The 27812-nt window shown below is 40.7% G+C and overlaps 1 protein-coding gene across 2 annotated transcripts; it reads right to left on the bottom strand.

Annotated features, from left to right (window-relative positions):
• Nucleotides 1-661: 661 nt before the first annotated feature.
• Nucleotides 662-23173, bottom strand: STT3A (STT3 oligosaccharyltransferase complex catalytic subunit A). Of its 2 annotated transcripts, none has more exons than XM_065937341.1 (18): nt 23076-23173; nt 20875-21007; nt 20055-20115; nt 17603-17724; nt 17082-17227; nt 15209-15299; nt 13912-14018; nt 13090-13254; nt 11682-11862; nt 10725-10880; nt 9694-9785; nt 8868-9023; nt 8427-8615; nt 7329-7445; nt 7109-7211; nt 3750-3938; nt 2821-2936; nt 662-1876 (listed from the first exon to the last, which is right to left on the bottom strand). In XM_065937341.1, exons 2-18 carry the CDS (start codon nt 20960-20962, stop codon nt 1838-1840), a joined length of 2118 nt encoding a protein of 705 aa, XP_065793413.1. In that variant the 5' UTR covers nt 20963-21007; nt 23076-23173; the 3' UTR covers nt 662-1837. The 2 variants fall into 2 exon arrangements, with proteins under 2 accessions (XP_065793413.1, XP_065793414.1); XM_065937342.1 differs by having other exon boundaries at nt 22994-23096.
• Between the last annotated feature and the right edge of the window lie 4639 nt (nt 23174-27812).

Genomic DNA, 27812 nt, shown 5'->3' with positions numbered 1-27812 from the left:
CAACAGATGATACTAAAAATTGAAGAGCCAACACATAGCAAAATAAAGCAAGTTATTTAATGATATGGAGGTAAGTAATGTGAGAATCAGCAGAGTTGAAAGTACCTGAACTTTTGGGTACCTCTGATGGGGGTTGAAAACAGTGTTGTCTCTTTTTAGAATTAATGTTTTTTTACACTCAGTTCACTGTAACAGTGGAAATTACACGTAATTAAAAAAAATAGCTTCGTTTAGTCTAGAAATTAACAAAATTAAAATCATAAGAGCAGCAAGTGCAGTGATAAATTAAAGGCTTATCATCCTTACAGAGGAAAACACTAATGATCTCTGGTATTACTCCCATTGGTTTAAAAAAAAAGAACAATAAACAACAAAAAAAACCCACCTTAGAACCACCTCTTCCTCTAGGGAGGAATTCTGTATATAAATCATGTATTTACATACAGTAAGTTAAGTCTTAACATCAGTTCTAAATCTTACCCACAACTGAAGCGCCTGGTTCATCAACTGGCTTGGAAGGCTGCTTCCTGGGTACACAGGTAGACCTTGGCATACCTTGAGGAACACCACTTTGACTTATCTGAAAGTCAGGTCATTGCTCCTATTTCTTAAACAGGTAACAGTAAAGAGTTACCTTGTGTTCTTTTTTTTTTTTTTTAAATAACTAAGGGTTTATATACATCACTGACATAAGTCTTAAAATACCCTAGTATAACTGAACATAAGGCTGTTTGTCCTGACATTAAACATGATGGGACTCCTGTGCTTTCTGTCGCTAACCTGGCAAGGCCTTCAAAACCAGATCACAGGGCTTCTTAGTAAGATGAAATAATAAAGAGGCTGAGACGAAGGGACAAGAGAAGATCACCTTTAGGCAAAACCAACAGGCTGAGTGCACCAGCTAAAGCAAACCAGCAGAGACATGGACGATATCATGGATGAGTGAGAGTGCTGAAAAGTGAGATTTCAAATAGATGTGTATGGTTACAAGTCAGCTAATTCAAGAACACCTACTGACCATCCAGTTCTATACATACATTGGAAGAGATCCTTCCTCTCCATTGAGAACACTGTACTGTTTGCCTTAAGTCTTCAAAACTACTGATTTAGTCTCCCTGGATTTACTCCTGCTCAAAAATAAAAACACACAAACACACCAAGGCTAGTCCCAAAGACGACTGGTGTGATCAGGTCTGGGTAGTCACTTCCTGTCCCTTGTTGTCAAAGCACCTCTAAGGACAAGCAATGTTGAGAACAGAGACATCTGGGCAACACAGCTGCCTTTCCTGCCCAGAAATGGCACTCCTCTGGTCCCGTGAACTTTTATTCACTCAGTAAATGCTTAATGAGCACCCACTATGTGCCAGGCATTGGGCTAGGTGCTGCAGTTTTTGAAATGACAAAATTGTATATGTAGGATTGGCTAGTCGTTGATAGTTTTCCTGATCTGAGAGACAGAGAATGACAGAATGCCCCATACATGGCTCATTGAGAGAGCTAAGACCACAGATGAGGTCTGCTCTCTGTCCTTCTACCAGCCCGGGATAAACTTTAGGCTTCCTCAAATCAGTTATAAGTCAAAACAAATAAGGCACATTTAAAAAAAAATTCCCCCCTTTAATTGACCAAAGTAAAGCCATGACATTTCATTTGGTAATCTGCTCAGAATTATAAAGATCATTCCATTTGGCCCAGCCCGCACTGCCCTGGGCAAAACCTCTGGACAATTCTAATCTCATTGCGCTCTGTTCTTATAAACTGTGTATTTTTTAAACTGTCTTCAGCGCCCTAAATGGGACGCACTCAGTGCGAAGCAGATCAGAACCAGACGTAACATTTATGTTCTTGACAAGCCTCGGTTATCCAGGTCCTTCACCTGCAACATAAAGGTATCAGTTTAACATTTACAATCAGGTCAGCACGGGAGAGCTTCTCTACTGAGTTGGGTTCACCCAGACAGGAAAGGGTTACACTGGATTCTGCTCCCTGGTTTGGCTCTGATGTGAGACTAGCTACTCTCTGCTGAGCTTCTCAGGGTACCTTGTAAGGAGCTGTGTAAATGATCTATCCTCCAAATATAGCAAAGGTTCTCAACCTTTTCTTATGTAAGAGATATAACACACTTCTATGTGACTCTGAGGGCTGAAGAATTGATGCTTTTGAACTGTGGTGTTGGAGAAGACTCTTAAGAGTCCTTGGGATGCAAGGAGATCCAACTAGTCCATCCTAAACGAGATCAGTCCTGACTGTTCATTGGAGGGACTGATATTGAAGCTGAAACTCCAATACTTTGGCCACCTGATGTGAAGAGCTGACTCATTTGAAAATACCCGGATGCTGGGGAAGATTGAGGGTGGGAGGAGAAGGGGCCAACAGATGACGAGGTGGTTGGATGGCATCACCGACTCAATGGACATGAATCTGGGTAGACTCCAGGAGTTGGTGATGGACAGGGAGGCCTGGCGTGCTGTGGTCCATGGACATGACTGAGCAACTGAACTGAACTGATGTGACTCTCTATGCCACAAATTCTTCAGTGGGAGAGAAGAAAACATAGTTCGAACACACACACACTCTCCTACTACCTCCCCTGTCCCCCAAGCCTGATACTAAAACAGATCAAGCCTAACCCCGGCTGGGAAAATATCACTGCAACCACTGCCAGAATGACAGCAGACTGGGGTGTCTACTAAGAACAATCTAAAATAAAAGAAAAATTCCAAGCAGGCTGTTTTTCAGACACAGAAATATCCCTATGTTAGAAATACGTGGCCTATTTTTAAGCACTACAGCTGCTTTCACAGTATAACACCTGCTCACCTTATATATCCTGACCAACCAATGTTCTGTGGTGTATGCTTCTTCTAGGACATCAAGCTCGAAGTCTTTATTCCCAATCTCAGCATTCCGGACACGGTCATAGCCTAGCGGACGCTCTAGAAAGGGAGAAAAAAAGATGACAAATTTCTTTCTACAGTGCTCGTTTCCTGAGCAAACAATAAGTCCATGTGGTAAATCATCCCACTGGAATGTTACTCCCTAGCATGCAGTTTGTGTAGAGAGTAGGGCCTACAAAAAAGGACATCAGTCAGGAAGGGCAAACTGAGTGCTATCCTAACTCACATCTTCCTCAAGATGGTGCTTGGCAGAGTCCACGGAGGTTATCTCTTCTAAGAGACAGAGGCCTGACCTCTAAGCACCTCTATTCCTGAGGACTACCACCCATGACCTCTGGGACGCACTAGTAACTGTCCATGGGACAGAGAACTTTCCAGATGTCACAAGCCTGCATCCACTTCAAAAACAGTCCCAAATGCAGAACCAAGACATTGTGAGTCAGAAGGAAAGACTTAACCTAAGCACATTCCTTTCAATTTATCTGAAGAAATGTAAAGTCCTTTATCATACTCTATTCTCTTTCATAATCCTTTCTCCAGTATAACACCTTTTGCTGAGAGGTAATAAAAAGCAATGAATAAAAGCACAGACTTTTCTAGAGCCAGACTGCCTGAGTTTAACCTGACTCAGCACTAGTTATAGGACCTTGTGCAGTTAAGGAACCTATTTGTACCTCAATTTCATCACATATAAAATGGGAATAATATTAAACCTTTTGGACTGCTGTAAGGATTACATGAATTAGTAGAAATAAAGCATTTAGAGCAGTGCCTGGAATATAAAAAATACCCTGTATGTGTTAGCTACTACTCTTCTTACTGTTGTTATTAAGGCTTTCAGGAATCACTTACTGGCTTCTGTGTAAACCTGTCCAAATCGGTAGTAACACATCTTGTACATAAGGCAGTTGAGCAGCACTGGAGAGCCCTCACGGTCCACACGGAACTCCCCAGTTGGAGTATAATAATCGTGCTCCTTGATGTGTTTCCCGGTATCTGTGCTGCCTCCAATCCGGACCATCCACAGAAATTTGTTGATGTCTAGAAAAAGAAAAAACTGCTTTATCACCAAGGTAGCTACAGCTAAATCACATAATGAAAATTCACTATTTCTAATACTTTCCTAGTGGCATACAGTACCATTTTTTTTTAACTCTAAAGTTATAAAAATAAGAAAGCTACCAATGAGCATTGTGATGAGGGTGAAAGAAGAAAGTGAAAAAGATGGTTTTAAACTCAGCATTCAAAAAACTAAGATCATGGCATCTGGTCCCATCACTTCATGGGAAAAAAGTAGAAGCAGTGACAGATTTTATTTTCCTAAGCTCCAAAATCACTGTTCATGGTGACTGCAGCCATGAAATTAAAAGATGCTTGCTGCTTGGAAAGCTATGATAAACCTAGATAGTGTATTAAAAAGCAGAGACATCACTTTGCTGACAAAGATTTGGACAGTCAAAGCTATGGTTTTTCCAACAGTCATGTAAGGATGTTAAGAGTTGTACCATAAAGAAGGCTAAGTGTTGAAGAATTGAAGCTTTTGAATTGGGATGCTAGAGAAGACTTGAGAGTCCCTTGGACAGTATGGAAATCAAACCGGTCCATCCTAAAGGAAATCAGGAATGACTGCTGCTGAAGCTGAAACTCCAATACTTTGGCCACCTAATGTGAAGAGCTGACTCACTGGAAAAGACCATGATGCTGGGAAAGATTAAGGGCAGGAGGAGAAGGGGGCGAAAGAGGATGAGATGGTTGGATAGTGTCACCACCTTACTGGACATGAGTTTGAGCAAACTCCAGAAGACAGTGAAGGACAAGGGAAGCCTGGCATGCCCTACAGTCAATGGGGTCACAAAGACTCGGACACCACTGAGCAACTGAGCATGCGCGCAGGGCCAATCAGAACTACAATGAGGCGTCACCACATACGTGCTAGAATGACTCTCATCAGAAAGACAAAAGTCACGCTGGTAAAGATGCTAAATAAAGGGAATCCCTGTGCACTGCTGGTCATAATGTAAACTGGTACAGACACTATAGGAGTCAGTAGGTAGATTCCTCAAAAAATTCAAAATAGAACCACCATGTGATCCAGAAATCCATTTCTTGGGATATACCCAGAAGACATGAAATCACTATTCCCAAGAGAAATCAGTATTCACTGCAATATTACTCAAAATAACCAAGACATGGAAATAACCTCAATCTATCAACAGATGACCTAATAAGAAAATGTGGTAGACAGATATATATATGTCTCATGGAATACTAAAGATTCCAGGGAACCATCTATTTCTACCACCTATGTGTGTACATTCACATATATAAAAATACATATGCATACAAACACATAAGCACACAAACATACATACACAAAAAACTTTCTGTACTATTTGCATATATTATTATCATCAATAAGAAAAACACCTAGAGTCACACACAACCAAACAGTGCTGAAGCAATTGTTTGTGAAAGTGCAAGTCCAAAGGAACACATCCCTGCTATAGTCACTCCTCCTCTGCCTGTACAAGACACATATAGAAACTAGTCTTACTACTTTATACTGACCTTTATACATTCTATGCAGGTGAATCTGTTAAGTCTGTCCATATCAGAAGCCAGATATAATCTAAAATTTGAACATCTCTAAGAAACAACCATACAGTCAAAGAAAATTAAGACAGAAATTAGAGGTAATTATTAACTGCAGGAAAACAAGTTATTCTAGATAAGAATGTTTAACCACGGTGTAAAGGTTGACTCAGCAGTACATAGTACTTATTTAGTCAAGATTTTGAAAACGCTTTATCTGGATTTAACCAAAAACTGATCATTAACTCTACTGAGAAGATGCAAGATGGAAAGCGGGAGAGGGAAATACAGAGAACTAAATTCTTTATCTAATATAAGAAGTTGATAAAGGGTATCTAAAATGATCGATCCGTGAATAGAATATACATATTATTTAGAAATATGAATATAAGTACTAGAAGAAATAACTGAAGGAATAATTTTCCTGGGAACTGATATTATAAGGTGGTTTAGAAACAGAGGACTACCATTTTTATTATAAACTTTCAGAAGTGTTTAACCTTTTAAAGTTGAAACAAGTATTGCTTTAAGTTTTTCAAGCTTTTTTTGAGGCAGAGAACTATATTTGGATGATTCTTCTAACCCTGGGATTTGCTCATAATTATAGGGAACATGGTTAACATATGCCACACACACACACACACACACACATGAGAAACATGGTTAACATATGCCACACACACACACACACACACACACACACACACACACACACACACACACATATGAGAAACATTTTAAGTTGGGAGATGACTCTATGGCTTAACCCCACTAAACACACACACACACACACATGAGAAACATGGTTAACATATGCCACACACACACACACACACACACACACACACACACACACACACACACACACACACACACACATATATATGAGAAACATTTTAAGTTGGGAGATGACTCTATGGCTTAACCCCACTAAACACACACACACACACATGAGAAACATGGTTAACATATGCCACACACACACACACACACACACACACACACACACACACACACACACACACACACACACACACACACACACACACACATATATGAGAAACATTTTAAGTTGGGAGATGACTCTATGGCTTAACCCCACTAAAAAATGCTAATTCTTAAGCTCACTCTCAGAGGCCTTATGTTCTTTATTGTTCATTGCTTGTGGAACTATTCCTAGGTCTTCAGACAATTACAGCATGCCACACTTACATGGGGCTTCCCTGGAGGCTCATGGTAAAGAATATGCCTGCAATGCAGGGGACCCGGTTCAATCCCTGGGTTGGGAAGATCCCCTGGAAGAGGAAATGGCTACCCACTCCAGTATTCTTGCCTGGAGAATCCCACGGACAGAGGAACATGGCAGGCTACAGTCCATAGGGTCACAAGGAGCCAGCCACTACCGAAGTGACTAACACTTTCACTTTTCATACTTGCATGAGAATTCTTTACATCTACTTCCTACTTGTTTGAAACAAAAATCAAAATAACCAAACCTCAAGTTGCAAATATGTATCAACTAAGAAAATATGTTGATAATATTAGTAAAAGGATAGAAAAGTAGGAGATTCATCTAGTTTTCTTAGCCTTGTAGCTAGAAATATAATCAAATTCATTACCATCTGAAGAATACCCAGTGAGGCCTCCGAAAATGACCAGCACATAGCTGACATCAAGCTCCCTCATGATCTCATAGGCTTTTTCTTCTGTGGATGCCATTGCCTGGAAAAACACATGCACATTTCTCAGAGCAAAATTCCAGGCCATATGATCCCTCACGGAGAAGTATTTCCCATGAGACCCTGTGCATCAAACACTCAAATGATCCCTTCACCTTACCTGCCCTACTCGAGATATATGGGTATTATTCCATGTGTTATTATCCACTAAAATCGTCCGATTAGCCATAGCTGTAATCTGGTAGCCATAATCCCACCATGACATGACCTTCGCATCCTGAAAAGAATGAGAAATTGACATTCCAAGTGTCTTACCAACTCCAAAAATCAAATACTAGGAATGGAACAGCATTTGACAGGAATTAACGTACAGCTAAATAATTTCTTTACAGAATCAGTTCAGTTCAGTTCAACCGCTCAGTCGTGTCCGACTCTTTGCAGAATAACATATGCCTAACAAGAAAATAAATCTTGGCACCTGGTCCTACCTTTGTATACCATAATGAAATCTCAATGCAAATCATACAATCCAACATTGCCAATACTTTCATTCCAGATCATCTTATAAAAATAAACATAATGGCATGGGAGGTATAGGGGGCTGTGTAATATTTCCAAATAAACAACTTGGTGTCATCAGAGAAATGACCATAAAAAATGATCATAAACAATATCACAAAAATCAGCTCCTATAAAGAAAGGAGGTAGGAGGTGGGAGGGGATAAATCACGGGATATGATGAATAAAGAAAAATAAATTCTTACAGGAATCTAACTCACAATTGAAAGAAAAAAAAGAATCTAACTCACAATTGCCAATCTCAGTAGCTACTGCAAAGGAAATGACTTCAGATGCTCCAAAGGTATAAACCAAAATATTAAAAGTGGTTATCATTAGGTGATCCTTTACAGAAAATTTCTCTTTGTCTTTTACTTCTGTTTTCTGATTTTTCTACAATAAACATGCATTACTTACTGTTAACCTTTCTCTTTTATAATTGGGATGGCCTATCTCACAATATCACCATGCAGTCAATACAAGTGTCCAAGCAGAGTGCAGATAACCTAAACCAGGAAGGGCTGCTACAGAAGACATCCTGACTAGAATTGAGGTTGACCTTTAAGGCCCATTCAACACCAGGTTCTATAGTTCCAACTTCTCCAAGCTTTCTACCATCTAAAAGCTATTTGATTCACTATAATAGCAAATGTCTTTCCCTTCCTCCTACCCCACAATCCCACACCTCCCAAATTTTCACCTCTGGAGTATTGTGACGAAGCCAATAGTACGCTTCTCGAAAATCATCAAAAATGATCCTACTGCCATCTCCACCACGAGCAGACAGCACAATGGAGGGAGAAGAGTAGGCCTCACTGGTCACCCAGGTCGAATGAAAGGTGTAGGTGATGAGAAAGAAAGCCATGACCAGTATCATGCCACTTGCCACCTAGACAAGGAAGAAGAATTGTGTTGTAAACCAAATTAAATTTACATAGCACAGAACAGCTTCTTACACACAGTCAATGATTTAGAAAAAATGAACCAAAATAAGTCAGAGGCTATATGAATTAATTCTGACCTCCGGTGACAGTGCTCTACTTTACTCCCCCTCAAAAAAACCCCACAGATGCTTGTACATGCGCGTGCACACACACACAACACACACAGTTCCCCCAGCCTGTTCTGTGTTGCTTCTCACTTCATTCTTAATAGGGTAAGTAGAATCCTGCTGCTTCTTGCTCTTCTTGTCTGGTCGACTTATGTCCAAATTCTTCATGTAAGTGGACAGCACCTGAGAGACTCCAATGCCAGAAAGAATGCACATAACAGGTGCCAACACCAGCATCAGACGCACCTAAAAAACAGGAAGCAAGATCACAATCTAATCGGTGTTTTACAAATTACAGATTTCAACCTACTAGTAGATGATGACATCTGTTTAGGGGTTTTCAACAAACATGGTCTGTCAATGGAACAGAACAAAACAGGAGAGAAAATACTTGACACACCTATAGTAGAAGTTATGTGTTTTTTTTTAAGTTTTTTTTTTTCCTAGTTCTTCATGTATATATGTATGTACATCCTGAGTAATGATCAGCTATAAAAAGTATTTCTTAATTGTGGTTTGGAATCAAAAAAGTCTGAGAAGCACTGTCTTAACTGCAATATATAAAATTTCTCGTCTCTTTTAACAACCTGGCACTCAGCACCCAAGCCGTTAAGAAAAAAACACCATCTCCCTTGTTGAGACTGCAGGAAGAGAAGGAAGGAAGCTGCACAGGGCCTCTCCCTGACACAAGGGTATGAAACCAGGAAAGGTGGGCCTCACAATCAGAAAATGTGAGCACCCAGTACATTGCTGGGGAAGACCAGCAACAGCGAGCAGCGTTACCACTCAGCCCCTCAAGTACTCAGGGGGAAGCCTCTGCACAATTGTCAGCACTGAATCCTCCCGTGCCGGGGGAAGAAGAAAACCCCCAGAGTCAAGGATGGAAAGGTTCACCAGGACTAAGGGTATTCCTCACCATTACAGCTGAAAAGTACATGCTGGTCACACCATACATGATGATGAAAATCCGGGCATCAGACAGGTTGCTAAAACAGTAATAGAGGCCAACTACAAAAATAAAGGGAAAAAAGAAGTGAAGAGCTGGAAAAACAATCAGACACATGCAAAGATGGTACTATGGCACTCTAAAATAGCACAAAATCTGAAACCACCTAAATGTCCAACATAAAGGAGGTAGTTAACTATAGCATATTTATAAAACAGAATAAAACACATCAAATAAAATATTGCTGCGTAAGTTTATGGACCATTTGCCACCTTCTTTACATACCTCTGTACTTAAAAAATTAACAAATGCTGTATCTTAAACACTAGTTCACTGACATAACCCTAAATAACATAAATTATGATTAAAAAATTTTAAAAGTCAGGAGAAAAACTCTATCATCTGACTTTTAATCAGTAAACAACTGGATGAATATACATTCCAAGTGTTAACAGGAGCAACAGGTATGTGGTGAGAACTCCTGAAACTTTAATATTTGTCTCTATTTGTATAAAAGACAACTTATTTTCATAGTAAGAAAAAAATATAAAGTTATTTCAATTAAAAAAAAAGTTCCCTATCAGTGGTAAATTCTTATATCTGAACTGGCCAGAAGGTAAGTTAGATGAAGAGGCTTTACAATCAGCTATGCCTACTGTCAAAATTCAATACTATCAAGAAGATAAACAGGAAGGAGTCAGGGATGACGGGTTGGGTACACTAAAAGTACTTAAAAAAAAAATCTGAATTAGGGTTGAATTTTATAATACAACTGAACAAAAAACTATGAGACTCTGAGTTTGTCAGTGTCTGTAATTGTTCAACTTCTGATTTCCATTCTGCTTCAAATATTAGAAAAATGTGTTTAAGCCATCTTCTGTACCACATAAATACACAGGCAAAAAACGAAAACAATAAAAATATAAGGATGGGGGTATTTTACTTATTTTGAATCAAATGATTCTTACAAAGAAGACCACTTCAGAACAAGGCAGACAGACCTGGGAACATGAAGACAAGAAGCTGTAGGTCGAAATAGTATGAGGACCAGGTCGTAGGCTGATGCTCAGACACAGAGGCAATGATGGGGATGTTGTTCTTAGCGTAAGAAGGATCCAACAGTGAGTAGAAACGCCCCGTCCAGGGAGATATTTTTCCTGACAGTAAAGAGGCAACAAATATTTCATAATTACTTTTGAAACAAAATAACATCTGATCCTAACTAATCATAACTTTCCATTTTAATAAGATTCTCTGACACAAAGGAGGACTAAGTTTTTGTCTAAATGTCACAAATACCTTGAGAATTTCACTGATTCCTTTCTTTCAAATTTGAGAGTACTTATGTCAGCACAGTCAGCAGAATAGAGTCAGGCTGTAAGTAAACTCAGAGAAGGAAGGTGGAAATGCTTCCTGGAAGGGTTAAACTAAATCTGGTCAAACCAAGGCCTATGCTATAAACTAAGTCAAGCCATCATTCAGCGTTGTTCTGAATTAGACAATACAGAGTCCTGGGCAAAATCAAATCAGACTCTGCGACATCTACGTGAGGAAAATGTGCCATGCTAACCAAACTAAACATAGTTCTGTCATACAGGATTAGATGAAGTCACGTTGTAGGGCAGACAAGGCTAGGATTTCTCCCAACCTACCAATATACCAATAGGAAAGAAAAGGACAAAAGAAAAAAAGAGAAAGATAAGCATGCAAATATAGTTCTGTTACCAAGTGTGAATCTTCTGAGATTAAATACTGATCGAATAAGATCTTCTTTTTATGCTGAATCCAAATACTGGCTGACAAATGGATTGAGTGTGTAATATGGATTTAATATGCATGAAATCAAGAGAAATGGGAGAAAAAGAATGCATTTTCCTGTGGTCAGGAAATAACCCATGTTTTTGGAGCTTATGCTATGTTCATACCCATTTACACTTAATACTAAAAGCCTTTCCCACCTGTCAGCATGAGGAGAGCTCCAATGGTGAGAAGGACAAAGCCCACCAAGGAGATGACACTTCGGAAAAGAACTTCAAATTGCTGTGGATTCAACTTGCTGCGCAGATAATCCACAAAGGCGTGAATCTGGCAGAGACCAAAGACCCCAAAGGCTGCCATGTGCTCCGATGAAAGGACAGGCTGTAGGTGAAAGCAGATGTGTGAGAAAGTCAGGAAAACAATGGGTCCAGCCTTGACCTGAATTATCCAGACCAAGTTCAGACCAAAGAGTCCAGTGAGTTCTGAGGCTACCAAGGAATTAGGGCCAATCAAGGAGAGGGTCTAATTCACCTGCCACATTTCCACAGAATACCTGGAGTCCAAAGTGTACCATACTCTATCAATATCACATGTCTGGCTTTTGCTCAGGCTATTTCTTGAGCCTTGTTTGTAATTTTCTCATTTTCCCAAAATTTGCATTCATTGAAATTCCCATCATTCAAGGGCCCAAGCAAATACCATTGCCTCCTACTCTGCCAAGCTGAAATACATCACTCTCCTCTACATTCCACACACCTTAGATCTCTCCTGTAACTTAAGACAAACGGTTCTCAAACTCCATCGGGCAGCATAATCATGGTAGAGTGAAGAGGGGGTATTTAGACACAGACAGCTGAGCCCCACCAACAGAGCTTCTGAAACTCAGTAGATTCAAATCCAGAATTTGCATTTCTAATGAATTCCCTGATGCTGCTGAGCCTGCTGATCCAGGACTACATTTCTAGGACCACTACACCAGAGAGCTGCACGGGTGTCTTTCCCAGCAAGACTTCCTTAAGGACCAGGATCACATCTCTACTTTTTACATTTCCCAGTTATTAGCAAATTGCACATTGTAGGGGATGAGCAAAGAAAATACTTGCTGAGCTGAATAAGGATTTCACTTTCATAAGAATATTACATGAAAAATCACACATACCACATCATTCCTCTGATTTAATAGCTATCTCTTAACCCTATGGAGTAATGTGGTTAAAAGGTCTATGTACTGCTTCCTAAAGGACTTAATCACTTGGCCCCAATAAGAAGTTCAGGGGTCATTACTACTGAATGGGATCATTCACATTAAGAAGGACTGAAAAAGATCACTGTGATCACTCACATCAACTCAGTTCTACCAAAATATCCCTGCTTCTCCCCAAACTTAAGCTAAATTAAGAGCAATTAAACTGCATGAACAAATATTAACACACTCAGGAGGCAGACTTTATTGACCAATGATTCTGTTGTTTCAGTTAACACAAGCAGTCCAAGGTCAGACCTGTAAGTTTTAACATCCTCACCAGAATCCAAGATAAATCAATTTAGTTGGACATGCTCAGGGAAAAAGTGGAAGAAACTAAAGATCCCACTCAGTCTAGGGCTCACCTGGAAACCCACAAAGGAGATCTGCATGGAAAGAATGGTGCCCAGGCAGTAGACGGTACAGTACGCCACGTAGATCCGGTGGGAGAAACGTCCTGTGAGCATCAGCACTAGTACATGAAGAGGGATCAAGTTGATCAAGAACACGTAACCTCCCCAGGAAGAGACCTAGGACAGGATGAAAAAGGACAGTTCCTCTCAGGACTCCTCCTTGTTACCTGTGACCTTTTTAAAGAACATCTACTTATGGTAACCAAAAACTTTATTAACGCCAACTGGTTTAAACAGTTTAAGTAACTGACTCCTTTAAACAGGAAAATCAAATTAAACCCATTACTGTAACTCAGTCCTCTGTTCTCTATGGCTCCTATCCTTGAGATCACAAAATGAAAGGCTCCTAACCCTCGGCATTAATTTGGATGTGACCTACTATAAGGTCACATGGAGGATTTGGGGATACATGTGAAATGTGGGCAAGCAGAAACAGTGAAGGGAAGAAGTCTCAGGGTTTATGAAAGATTGAACAGAAAAAATAATATGTTAGGAAAGGAAAAATTTAAGGGAAACATATCAGAAAAGAAAGCTGGCCAACCAACATGTATCCATAAGAAATATAGTATCTGGAGACCTCTAAAATTTAAAAAAATTTCCTCTCTCTTATCATCTGCCTGCCTTGGGTTAGGCTTTGTATGGACACAAGAGACAATAAAGGCTTCTGTCCTCTGCTCCATGGTCTCAAACCCCAAGAGCTACTTCCAATTTACATCAGTTGATCCCAACAGGTATGCAGACACAGACTCCTAGAAGAAGGAAGTGAAGAGTTACCATGTAGAAGTAAGCAAGGGCACACTTTGCTGCCCAGTAGATGGAACCAGTCTTGACAGCTTTGATCCACATGTAGTAGGTGAGCAGCATGCAAAAGATGGCAATCCCTGCAGAAAGAACACAAAATTCAACAGAAGGCCACACTAGGGTATTAAATACTGATCTGCAACAAACTACCTGCATGATCTCAGACCTACAACCCATTAACAGTGTAATTACTCTACATCTCTTTGTTTTAAGTTTCTGGTAAAAAAAAAAAAAAAAAAGAGTCCATAATAGTGTCTACTTCACACACGTGCCGTAAAGACGAATTTAACCTCTGCATGTAAACCACCTGCAACAGAATCTAGCACGCAGCAAGCACTCGGTGTTCTGTCATTATTGCTGCTGTTCTTTTCAGGCACGGCACTCCCTGCTATTTGAGTCCTAATGATATCCCAAACTATCAAGCACCACCCTGCCTCCACGTCTTACCACAAGCTGGTCTTTATGCCCTAACTGCCTCTCTCTTTAATATTTGCCTGATGAAGTTTCAACTTCAGGGCCCAGCTCAAACACAACTACTTCCAAAAAGCCTTCCCTGATCCCCAAATCTGAATCTCTTCTCTCACTGCATTCCCAAAGTACTCTGTTCATTCTTCTCTCATGGCATACAATACTATCTGCTCGTCAGTATTTATTTTTATAGGTCTGCATTAATCTGCATGAATAGATTATGTGCTAAATTATTTTGTTCATTATCTACCTCTGAAATTCCTTAACTATAAGCCAATACTCTTATTCATTAACTATTTCTGCAATACCTAACACTGTTTTACCAATAACATTCAATAAATACAGAGTGATTTGGAAATAAGTCAATAAAAGTCATTATGGTTTTTTAAGAACATCCATTCCTTTCATCTAAAATAAAGCAAATGATTACAGTGTTAAAACAATAGTATCTATCATTCAACCCTGGAGCTTGGTGGGCTACAGTAAATAAGATCACAAAAGAATCAGACACCACTCAGTGAATAAATAATAACAAAAGTCCATCCAACCCTAAAACCTAACTCTACTTTTAGGAATACAGAGATGAGCCAGAGGCCTTATTTAAGGAAAATTACCTGCTACCTTTCTAGAGAAAATGATAGAGAAAGAATATAAACTTAAAGAGTCTGAGGTCCCTTCCTGCCCACTTCTAATCTTCTCACCCAGACACCATTTTTGCTGTTGCTAAATAGCAGATCTGAACCCAGATTCTACTGCCCTTCACAAAGCTCTACCGGATAAGAAGGTAAACTTTAAGTCTTACCTTCATTATCATAGGAGCCAGCCACAGACCGGGAGATATAGCCAGGAACCACAGCAATCATGGCAGCAGCAAGAAGTCCGGCTCCTGCATCCTGTAAGACAAGAGGGGTAATAGGAAGTCAACACCAACACATCCGTGGGAGAGGAGAGGATCCACTAGTCCAATCTGTTTCTATGGGGCCCAGAGAATAGTCCAACACTTTGCAAGGGAGATGTGATGCTAGGAATGCTTGCAGCACAAGAAAGTTACACACTTCACCACCAATTCCCTCCCTGCCATGTTACTTAGTCTGAAACTGAGTACACATGCGCTAAGAACAGACAAATCATGAAATCAGTTAGATGCTGCCCCAGAATGGGCAGCTGGGTTGGAGTACCCCCAGATTTGAGTCCCCCCTGACAATATCTGCACACTACAGGAACTCCAGTCACATACCTAAAAGCTATGCAAGCATGGACAAAGGAAGACAAAAGTATTTGAGCTAGAAAGTCAACAAACAGAGGTGATAATTTGCAATGGACTAAAGATGCCAGCTTAGATAACAGAGCTGGAATATTCCAAGTCAATCTGTGATCTCGGGAAAGAGGAAAAACAAAATATAACCCACACACCGAAAGAGGAAGGACCTGACTGTTGATAAGAGTCAAATCTGGAACAGGGCAGCAAGCAGAAGGATGAAAGAGCTTTCAAACTAAACTCAAGTTTCCCAAGCCCTCCAACTGGTTTAGCACCTCTCAGGTATATCCCTGACACCACAGCCACAAAGAATAACATCTCAGGGGCCAGGGTCAGCAAGGCAGAAACCTGGGGAAGGCAAGACCATATCACAGACTCTAATTATAAGAGGCAAGTGGTTTCCGAATTTTTAAATACATGTTTTGTTTTTTTTTTTAGGGGGGTCAGGGAGCCCCTATTGTTTACTGAAAACAAGTGTACAACCTTAGAGTTGTCAGGTGTTTTGTTCAGAGGCCTTACTGAGGACTATATTCAGAGATAGCCTCTCAGAAATCTCTGAGGAGCTGTTCTAAAAGGGAAGGGAGAAGTCAGTATTTATGGGGCTCTGTTGGAAAAAACAAAAGAAAACAAAACAACCCACGTAGCTAAACGTCAAAAGATTCAGTTCAGTTAAATCGCTCTGTCGTGTTAAATACATGTTTTTTAAAAAATCAACAAATAATTGTTAAGCTAAGTGTCCATTTCCAATAGGAAGAACTAACTGTTTTTGAACATATCTTGTAGCTATTTTTTTCTCTCCCTTAGATTGCAAGGGATACTAGATTCAAAATCTAAATCTCACTTTAAATATTTTTTTTCCAGGACTTCTTTGGTGGCCTGGTGGATAAGAATCCACCTGCCAATGCAGCGGACACAGGTTAGATCCCTGGTCCAGGAACATTCACAGGCTGCAGGGCAAGTAAGCCTGTGCGCTGCCATCATAGAGCCTGTGCTCTAGGGCAGTCGAGCCGCAACTACTGAAGTCCATGTGCCTATAGCCCAGGCTCTGCATTAAGAGATGCCACCACAAATGAGCAGCCCCCGCTTGCTATCTGCACAAAGCAACGAAGACCCAGTGCAGCCAAAAATAAAGACAGCAAAAAAAAAAAGAGGCAGTCCTGTGATGAATAAACTAACACAAAAACTCTTTTTCCATATACAGCAAACATTCCCTTATATGTACAAACAGTTGTTAATGATAAGACATCACATACTCTAGGGAGGAACTGGGATGAAACTAGCAATTTGGCTCATTGAAAGCTGTCTTTAGCCCCTAGCTCACTGCCCTTCTCAGCTCTCAGTCCCCCACCCTTTAGCATCTACTAGAGACATTCAACAACATCCATTCCCAAGCCTCCTGTCGCCCCAAATCCTTCACCTTGAGCTCTTTGGTAAGGTGGTACGTGACGATGGTGGTGAAGGAAGAGAAGAGAGGGGCCAGGAACACACAGACATTCCGAATGTCGATGGTGATGTGGAAAAAATGGAGGACATGGTAGATTGCAGCAGAGGTGATCATTAAGCCTGCAACAGGAAGAAGGTCAATAGGTTATCCTCCTAAGACAAAGAACTTAAGGGAAAGAGAAAGGGAAAATCCAAGTTATCAATAAGGTGATAACACGGGGCTCAACAACCCACCAGAAATATTAACAAAGCAGCTGCAGGAGGCCTATAAATTTCTATCCTGTAGATTCGATCAGAAGTCCAAAATTTATGAAAAGCTACCCATCCCCACTCTCTCATACACATTGTCCCTTCTATATAGGATCTACTTTTAGGAATCTGTAATCAGAATGAAATTACAAGTGTCACAAAACAAAGATATTAGAAATAAAACACTGTTCCATAATATACAAATAAGTTACTGCTGTGAGGAAAAAAAAATCCTGTTCCCCTCACCTGGGTAAATTGTTCCTCCAATGATTCGTCCCAAAGGGTACCAGGCCCGGTCATCAAACCAGTTATGGAATTTATAAAACCCCTCCTCAGCCAGGAACCGAGTAGTGCGATAATTAAAGTACCTGTAGCAAGACAGGGAAGAATTGTGTCTGCTCCTCCCCAAACCCAAGTATTTACCCCAATGTGCAGTGAATTTGGCTCCTCAGGTCACACCACTGAGGAACTTATCATTACTCCAATCAAAGTCAGTTTGGTACCCAAAAGTATTGGAAGCAGGAAAATCACTTCACATTACCACAAGCCTCCTCATTTGCAGCTCCATGATTGTCTCAGTTAAAGCACTGCTTCTCTCATAAGGAAATGCAACTGGAGGCTAATTAAACAAAGGACATGTAGTAGGCATCAGCCCCAGTCAGAAGATTCATGCACTCAAAAGACAGGACAGCTGAGATGTGGGCACCAATAGATTTGACTCTTTTCAAGTGACAGCAACACACAAAAGAACATTTCCATAACACATGCGAGGATACATGGGTAACTTCAAGTGAGGAGCATCTCTAAAGATGTGGGTGTAACACCAGACGCAGGATGAACATTTTTTAGTCTACTTCATAACACAAACCTCTTAATGAGTATTTAAATTTGTAATCAGATCTACTCATGTTGTTATTTAAAATAGTTCTGAAGAAAAAATTAAAAAAATAAAATAGTTCTGAATGCCACCTACATGGTAGCATAAAAATAAAAATTACATAAAAAGTATTTGATACAAAATGCTTAGAGTTATACACAGAAAGACACAGTTCTTCATGCTCAAGCTATGAAGCCCCTTAAATTTCTCATTTAAAAAGAAGTAAAAAAGAAAGACAAATAACATATAATGTATATATATAAAATTTATTTATATATATTACATATATATTAACAAATTTATTACATATAATAAAATATATATATAAACAAATAAGTAAAATGAAAAGAACTGTTTAATCACTAAAGATGATCATGACTAACCATCATTCCAGCCCACCCCTCTAACCCTATTTCCTCCTTGGTCAGTCAAATTTTAGCAGCTGAAGTGAGTAAAGTAGCAGATGGCATAAATCTCTATCCTTCCATTTATTCTGATGAGTGATATTTTGTTAACTGTCAGGGAGACAGAAAGGATGGGGGTAGCAGGCAGTCACCAGGTGTCAGAATCATGTCCTTCACCTGAGAGTAGGAGAGGCAGAGAGACAGAGGAAGTGCAAGATAGTGGGAAAAGGTCAGGCCTGGGGTCACACTCTGGGCATCAGTTTCCTGCTCTGCAAAAGGAAGTGTCAAATCACATGATCTGTACCATCCCTTCTGTCTCTATGACTACAGAGCAGATACTCTTGCTTTCCCTGACTATCTCATCTCAATGTTCACTCATCTAGAGGGTGTGAGAAAAAGCCCTAACATACTGGTGATCAAGAACCAAAAGAATATAAGTTATCTCATTCCTAAGGGGAAAAAACTGATAATTGTACGCCTCCAAAGTGCTTTCAAATATCTACATAAAACAATATGACAAACTTGCAAACACATGTGGGTATTAAACTTGAATCAATGTTCCATAAACCTAATATTCTACTTTTATGATCTCAATGATGCATCAAGAATCTATGATTCTGGCTCTCTAAATTTTAAACAAAGCCTTAACTTTAAGTAATACAAGTTACTCCAGTGTCTAGAAACAGAGACAAACCTCAATTCAAATCTTGGCTCCTCCATTTACTATACATGTAACATTCACTATACCTGTAACATTTACCATATATGTAACATTTACTATACATGTGACCTTGAATGGTGTCTGCCAGCCTCAGTTACATTTGTAAAAAGGGGACACCAATACCTCCATCTCATAGGGTTACTGTGAGGATTTATAGATAATCTGTACAACAGCTCTTGGAACAGAATGCAGCTCGGTAAATGTCTTTCACCTATGCCTCTTTTTAGTTAATAAAATCCTTAATCAAACTCACAACTTTAAATTTTGCTCAATGTCTTAGAACTTAACTTACAGACCCAACTTACACCATATAAACTGTTAAACAGAAAAAAAGTCATGGATCTCAAGTTCACGACCTCTGATTTTTCTCTTGAACCTCACACACACACCAGACCCAGTTCCCTTTCCCTTAGCCTGTACCATTAACTGTCGACCCAGCTGAGAAGTCAGACTTCTCTCAGCTTAGCCAGGTCTTAAGCAATAGGGAGGCACACCAGCAAGGCCTCTCTCATTTTTTATAAGTTTGAGAGAATCACTTGGTCTCAAATCCCACTGGAAATGTTCCAAAAAGGGGACCACAGTAGAAATGCATAGGCAGTACATCCCCATCACCAAGAGTTCCCTGGAATTTGAATCTGAAACCCATTAACCTGAATGCTTCTTGAAGGAAATACCAGACCTAGCAAAGGTACTCACGGGTCAAATTCATGGATGACACTTTCAAATCTCAAGACAGCAAAGAGACGTGTGGAGAACGCTGCACAAAACAGAGAATTAATATTTTAATGGCAATATACCATGAAAAACAATAGCAGATAGTAATGTTACACAGCCAATAGCATTATCCAGCACGGAAGTCACAGGAAATACAAAATAATGACTGAATATTTATCCATCCCTCCCACACACAAGAAACAAGGAAGTTCATTTTCCCGTGACAATAATACCCACATTTCCACTCAAGTAGGACACATTAAACTACTTATTATCAAGGCCTATAACACCACATTCACCTACTAGTGTTGCACCTAATATACATAGTTATCTTCTACATACGTGACCTCCCCTTCCCACAACCTTACCTTTGGAGTGAACTAAGAGGTAAGGGAATCTAGACTACTTATGACTCATGAAGAGCAAGAAAAACCTAAGAAAACAGAATAAGTTCTGGAAAGGCTTTCAGAAATACTGAGGCAGGCAACTACAGAAGACAAATATCTTTTACAAAACTCAGTATCCCAGGGTCTCTGGTACCACTTTCAGTTCTAAGAAAAACCAAAATTAACACAGCACGCTTCCCATTCTTTCCCAGATGATCACTAGTCTAAACTTCTACAATCCTTGTTTCTTTTGATTTCACAAAATTCTACTGGCTGAGAACAGTAAAAAAAAAAGAATACATTACAATCTGCTGGGAAAAAAGCAAAGCATTTAGGAAAGCCATTGCTAATTTTTTTTTCCCAAAATTTTCTCACTTCCATATCCTGAAGAAAGAGAGGTCCACATGCACACTCACATAACACAGCAGCCATCGACAGAATCAGAAGCTTCAGAAGTGTGTCCTGCTTCTCATAGGACAACCGCAAAAATCCCAGCTTGGTCATCTTCACATCAATGGGCGGCAACAGATGACAGTCAAATAGCTAAAACTGGAAAGCCAAGACCATGAGATATTAAACACCTTTGATTTAGCTAATTCACTTTCATATTTTATGGTGGGAGAGAACCACAGAAAGAGGAAGAAGTGATCACACAGGAGAGGGTCAGGACTAACTAAGACCCAAGCTGAGCCTGAATTACGACCAACAGACAAGGAAGTAGGCCTGTCAGAGCTGTCAGTCAAGGATGAAAAGGAATGATGAGACTCTTATCACCATAATTTTGTTTCTCAGTCTTTGCAGCTACCAAGGAGCAGAACTGGCAATCGTGTAGCAAGTCAGGAGTAAAGAAGAAACACACGAAAACGAGAGAGTCGGAGGAAGACAGGCAAAAAGAGAAAACAGCAAAGACTGAAAACAGAGAAAAGAATGATTAAATGGAGAAGCACAGCATTCAAGAAAAGGCAGGAATGTATGAAAGAAAGCAGGGAATGAGCACAGAAGTGAAAGAAGAAGGCTGAGAAACAGAAGTCATGACTGAATCGGCACTGTTTACAGCCCTAAATTTCAGCTCCAAACTTTCTGGCTACAAGCTTCTTTCTGTTCCAAATCCCAGTGGGGTTGCAGGGTCAACTAGAGCGCATGACTAATCACTGATACAAGTAGTCATGCACTCAGGAGGGGAGTGAGAGGCACACAGGTAGATCACTGCACTTTCAATCTCTTATATCACAGTTTAACTACTGCTCAAATCTACACCCACTTCCCATCAGCTGTCTCAAAGCATCCTGTAACTGACACTGCTGATTTAAGCCACTGATCTGAGAGACAGCTCATAGAACCAGATAACAATCTGGAGGGTAAAGAAAATAAAATTTTCCTACTAAGGCCAAAAAAAGAAAAAAAAAAAAGATTGGGCTGTGTGTGTGTGGTGAGGGGGGTATTAGATTAAAATAAAATGTTGAAGGAAGGAAGTAATTTCCAGACCATTCAGAACAGTGATCACTTGATGGACAATATTTTATCAGCACTCAGTAGGAGCTTAGCTATTTCTGTTTAAGACAGCACTGCCTTCTTAAATCATAAGCTGGTCAAGGGCTAAGTGATAAAGAATATGCAACACTAAAGACTGAGGAAAAAAAATAAAAGGTGCCTGGATCCTTCCAGATCTTTTCCCAACTATTACTAGAGGAAAGGAGGGGAAAAAATAACACTGGACTAGGTGGAGGGCATGAAGAATCATATTCCTGGCTCCAACAGTAAGGACTCAAGCATCTTTTTCCATAATTAACTGTCCCAGAGGAGCAGTTGTACATTTATTTTTAATTACAGTCCCAAAGGAAAACCATACCGTGCGATCAAAAATAAACACCTAACTCTAGGAAGTCCATAACCCAGTTACATCCCTCAAGACTGTACTTGTTTTCTCCAACGCCTGAAACAGGAAAACTTGCCACTACTGAGCTGATAGGAGCCACATGCCTAGAAGACTAAGCGGATGAAATGAGAGCACTAGAACCTTTCCTTGAAAACTGAGTATAGAAGCTGGTAATTTAGATCAGGATCTCAGGGGAGTTTCCATACTGTGCTCACTGGTCGTGTTCGCACATCGCTTAACGGCAAAGACACTTTTCTTAAAACACTGGGCATCTGTCCTCCACTTCAACTGTGCCTGCAAAGTGCGGCGTCTTGTCTCACCCTGGTTCTAGTTCCCAACTGCCCACACACTTTCTCACGCCTGTCCCTCCCTCCCCCACTTCTGCCCACTACAGCAGGTCCCTCCCTCCGTCTCCCATCTTCCCAGAACTCAACACCTCCGGCACCACCCAGCGTGGGGCACCCCACCACCTAAGCGCCACCCCCTCCAGGACTAATCGGTGCCAGAGCCCCATCTTTCCCACGCCCACCTGGCCTAAGTGCACGACCCATCCCAGACTCTCACATCCTTCCATTCCCCCCACACCACGTCCCACGCCCCCTCCTCTGCAAGGCCCCAGACTCTGCCTGCGCCCACGGCCGCCGCCATTAAAGCCGCACCTCCTGCGCTTCGCTCAGTCCCACCTAAGCCTTGGACTGCACCTGCCGCTAATCCTCAAGTTACATCCCAAGGCCTTCTCACCTGACCGGCGTTCCTCAGGAATCCGCTCGCCTCCCTCTGCCATCTGTTCAACGGTGCACCCAACCCTGGCAGCGCCGGGTCCGCCTCCCGGACTGCTCCCCATTGGCTAGTTCAGGTACAATCTGACACTTGAAAGAGCGATAGGGTTCTGGAGCTGTCTGTCAGACTTGGAGGCGTGAACGCAGCCGAGGTCCCACGTTTTAACTGGACAATACAGATATCACTTAGTAGCTGGAAGGCGGGACTTCATCCAACTGCCCAGCCGTGATAGGCCAGCTCTTCAGAGCCAGAGCGCGGAAAGAACACGCTCGGAGCAGTTTGGTTGAGGGCCGAGCAGTGACGTGTCGGTCTGCGGACCGCGAAGGAGTAGCGGGCGGAAAGGGCGGTGCGGTTAGCCCAGTCACGTGACAAGAAGGGGCAACGACGCAAAGGCAAAGGCCGAAACTACAGATCCCCAAAAGCTGAACTGAGATCATCCGATTCCGTGTCAAAGAGTCTTGTTTTTTTAAAGGTAGAAATTGACGTTACCTTAATATAAAGTTAAAGGAGAGGTGAGAAGATTTTTTTTTTTACTAGTTCTCAATGAAAACTCAGGCGCTTCACGATCCAGACTGTTACATCTTGTACAGGATCTTGTCTGACAGTTCGCTGGAGAGTCATTTTGACCTTGCTCTGGTAAACTGCGATGGACGAGAGACCTGCAAATACCACGAGGCATTTCTCTTAAGCCCCTGATTCGTGAATGAGCATACCTAGGCTAAAGGGGTTGTGGGGTTTCGGTGGAAGAGTCTACGCGCGGGCTGCGTCCCCCCGGACGGCAGAGGCGGTCCTCCCAAGTTATAGACAGGCTTCTTCCCGGAACCAGCTTGCAGCCTGGCGGTGCTCTGCTGTCCCTTTGTAAGTTACCTGCCAGTGAAAACTGTCCTAACTGGCCCCTCTTACGCCTCATACCCAAAGAAACGTTGCTGAGGGCAGGGAAAGGGGCGAAGTTTCGGCAACCAGTTCCATCACCTCTCAGACACGCACTTCCTCTCCCTAGAGACCTCAGTGAACAAGAGCCACACAGAAGAAAATGGGAGCATCTGGCAACTGTTTAAATCTAGTGCCAGTGTATTCAGTTCTCTTTGGCGGTTACAGTACTATGAATGCAACAGACCAAACTTACCGAAAGCATATTAAATTACTGATTGAAAAATAATTTAAAAAAATAAATTAGTGCTTCAACATCACGTGTATTTTTTTTCAAAATTCACATGGCCTGGTTCACCCCAGGACGTCATGTTCCAATAGATCTGTTTTTTCGCTTTGTCTTTATGATGTATTAAATGTAATTTTATTAATAAGGAAACTGAAGCTGAACCTGAAGGAAATGCAGAACTTCAAGTAAATGCTTCTTCAAAATGAGGTGGTTGTTTTTTTTTTAATGAATTAAAATTAGAAATTCCTCTAAATGAGAAAACATACTGTTTCAAGAACATTAAGATATCGAGATTCTCAATTTTAAAATTACTGAACCTGTTTCTTAAAGGAAAGATGTTTAAGTTTCCAGGTGGTAAAATTAAGTCAATTTTTTTTAGAAGTCAAAATATACAACTAAAGAGTGAAGTTCAAAATCTAAGTCAAAGGACTTTCATGGTGGTCCAGTGGCTAAGTCTCCACGTTCCCAGTGTAAGGGCCTGGGGTTGGATCCCTGGTCAGGAAAACAGATCACATGCTGTAACTAAGAGTTCCAGTGCTGTAAGTAAAGGTTCTGAAAGTCGCAACTAAGAAATGGCCCGGTCAAATACTATTTTTAAAAATCTAAGCCTATTTTTAGGATGATTCTTTAATATCATTTGATGGGGAAAGGCTGAACTACAAGTAAAACTCAGGATGGCAAAATTTGAGGAAAATTATAGTTATTATAGACCCAGAGATTATAGATGAACATTCAGCATATCAGTTAACCCTTCTCCCTCCTGACTTATTGCACCAAAAGTTTTGAGTTGGTTGTTTCAGAAAAATGTTTTACAATCCCATCATTGTTTAGAATAATGCTATTTTTTAGCTTACTTTGTGAGAGTTGACTTAAATTGAAGAAAGTAGGGAAAACCACTAGACCATTCAGTTATGAGCTAAATCATTACAGTTATACAGTTGAAGTGACAAATAGACTCAAGGGATTAGATCTGATAGACAGAGTGCCTGAAGAACTATGGTTGGAGCTTTGTGACATTGTACAGGAGGTAATGATCAAGACCATCCCTAAGAAAAAGAAATGCAAAAAGGCAAAATAGTTGTCTGAGAACACCTTACATATAGCAGTGAAAAGAAGAGAAGCAAAAAGCAAAGGAGAAAAGGAAAGATATACCCATCTGAATGCAGACTTCCAAAGAATAACAAGGAGAGATAAGAAAGTCTTCCTCAGTGATCAGTGCAAAGAAATAGAAGAAAACAATAGGCTGGAAAAAACTAGAGATCTCTTCAAGAAAATTAGAGATACAAAGGGAACACTTCATGCAAAGAAGGGCACAATAAAGGACAGAAATGGTATAGACCTAAAAGAAGCAGAAGATATTAAGAAGAGGTGGCAATACACAGAAGAACTATACAAAAAAGATCTTCATGACCCAGATAACTGCGATGGTGTGATCACTCACCTAGAGCCAGACATACTAGAAGCTAAGTCAAGTGGGCCTTAGGAAGCATCACTAGGAACAAAGCTAGTGGAGGTGATGGAATTCCAGTTGAGCTATTTCAAATCCTGAAAGATGATGCTGTGAAAGTGCTGCACTCAATATGCCAGCAAATTTGGAAAACTCAGCAGTGGCCATAGGACTGGAAAAGGTCAGTCTACATTCCAATCCCAAAGAAAGGCAGTGCCAAAGAATGTTCAAACACCACACAATTGCACTCATCTCACACGCTAGCAAAGTAATGCTCAAAATTCTCCAAGACATGCTTCAACAGTACATAAACTGTGAACTTCCAGATGTTCAACCTGGATTTAGAAAAGGCAGAGGAACCTGAGATCAAACTACCAATATCCACTGGATCATCGAAAAAGCAAGAGAGTTCCAGAAAAACATCTTCTGCTTTATTGACTATGCCAAAGCCTTTGACTGTGTGGATCACAACAAACTGTGAAAGAGTCTTCAAGAGATGGGAATACCAAACCACCTTACCTGCCTCTTGAGAAATCTGTATGCAGGTCAGGAAGCAACAGTTAGAACTGGACATGGAACAACAGACTGGTTCCAAATCGGGAAAGGAGTACATCAAGGCTGTATTTTGTCACCCTGTTTATTTAACTTATGTGCAGAGTACATCATGAGAAAAACTGGGCAGGATGAAGCACAAGCTGGAATCAAGATTGCCGGGAGAAATATCAATAACCTCAGATATGCAGATGACAGCACCCTTATGGCAGAAAGCAAAGAACTAAAGAGCCTCTTGATGAAAGTGAAAGAGGAGAGTGAGCAAGTTGGCTTAAGACTCAACATTCAGAAAACTAAGATCATGGCATCTGGTCCTATCACTTCATGGCAAATAGATGGAGAAACAGTGAGAGACTTTATTTTGGGGGGCTCCAAAATCACTGCAGATGGTGATTGCAGCCATGAAATTAAAAGATGCTTGCTCCTTAGAAGAAAAGTTATGACCAACCTAGACAGAATATTAAAAAGCAGAGACATTACTTTGCCAACAAAGGTCCATCTAGTCAAAGCTATTTTTCCAGTGATCATGTATGGATGTGAGAGTTGGACCATAAAGAAAAGCTGAGTGCTGAAGAATTGATGCTTTTGAACCGCGGTGTTGGAGAAGAGTCTTGAGAGTCCCTTGGACTGCAAGGAGATCCAACTAGTCAATCCTAAAGGAAATCAGTCCTGAATATTCATTGGAAGGACTGATGCTGAAGCTGAAATTCCAATACTTTGGCCACCTGATGCGAAGAATGGACTCATTTGAAAAGACCCTGATGCTGGGCAAGACTGAAGGCAGGAGGAGAAGGGGACGACACAGGATGAGATGGTTGGATGACATCACCAACTCAATGCACATGAGTTTGAGCAAGCTCTGAGAGTTGGTGATGGACAGGGAAGCCTGGCATGCTGCAGTCCATGGGGTCACAAAGAGTCGGACACGACTGAGTGACTACTGACTGAACTGACTGTAGAAGTTGTCATTCCTGTGGAGCTTTTGGTCTTTCCTGAAGTGTCTACTTACCTCTTTTATGTTATTGACAAAAATAAACACGTCTTCATCTAATCAGGAACAGACCAATGTAACGTATCTGATTTCTTCTTGAAGACGTTCTCCCCAGAACCCACCCTTCCAGGTTTCACCGTAGCTATATTACCAAGATTTCTTCTCAGCACACTCTGATTCCACTGTTTGAGTTTGTTTTGGGGGGCCTTTGTTTTAACTAGTCATCTATTTCTTGGATTTTTTCCCTTCGGTAGATTATTCAAGTAACTTTTTCAGAAAAGTTGAATGGAAAGCAAACAATGCCTTTATTTTGTCCTTGATAATATCGTGTTTTAGAGTTATAAGAACACAATAGGGACTAACCAATCCTATACACAAGCACACATAAAAGCACACTTTCAGGGCATTACAATTTTATCTTCCATTACTCAGAGTTGTTCTTGAGAAGTCTAATACCAATCTGAGTCACGTCTCATGGAAGTAACCTATTTTTCTGACATTTTCCCTTAGAGATCCCATCTGGTTTTTGTTTTTTCCTTTCACTGCTTT

This window comes from Muntiacus reevesi, chromosome 5 (genome assembly GCF_963930625.1).
Source record: "Muntiacus reevesi chromosome 5, mMunRee1.1, whole genome shotgun sequence".
NCBI classification, from domain to species: domain Eukaryota; kingdom Metazoa; phylum Chordata; class Mammalia; order Artiodactyla; family Cervidae; genus Muntiacus; species Muntiacus reevesi.
The sequence above is the reverse complement of the archived record's forward strand: the minus strand, read 5'-3'. Positions and strand labels throughout refer to the sequence as shown.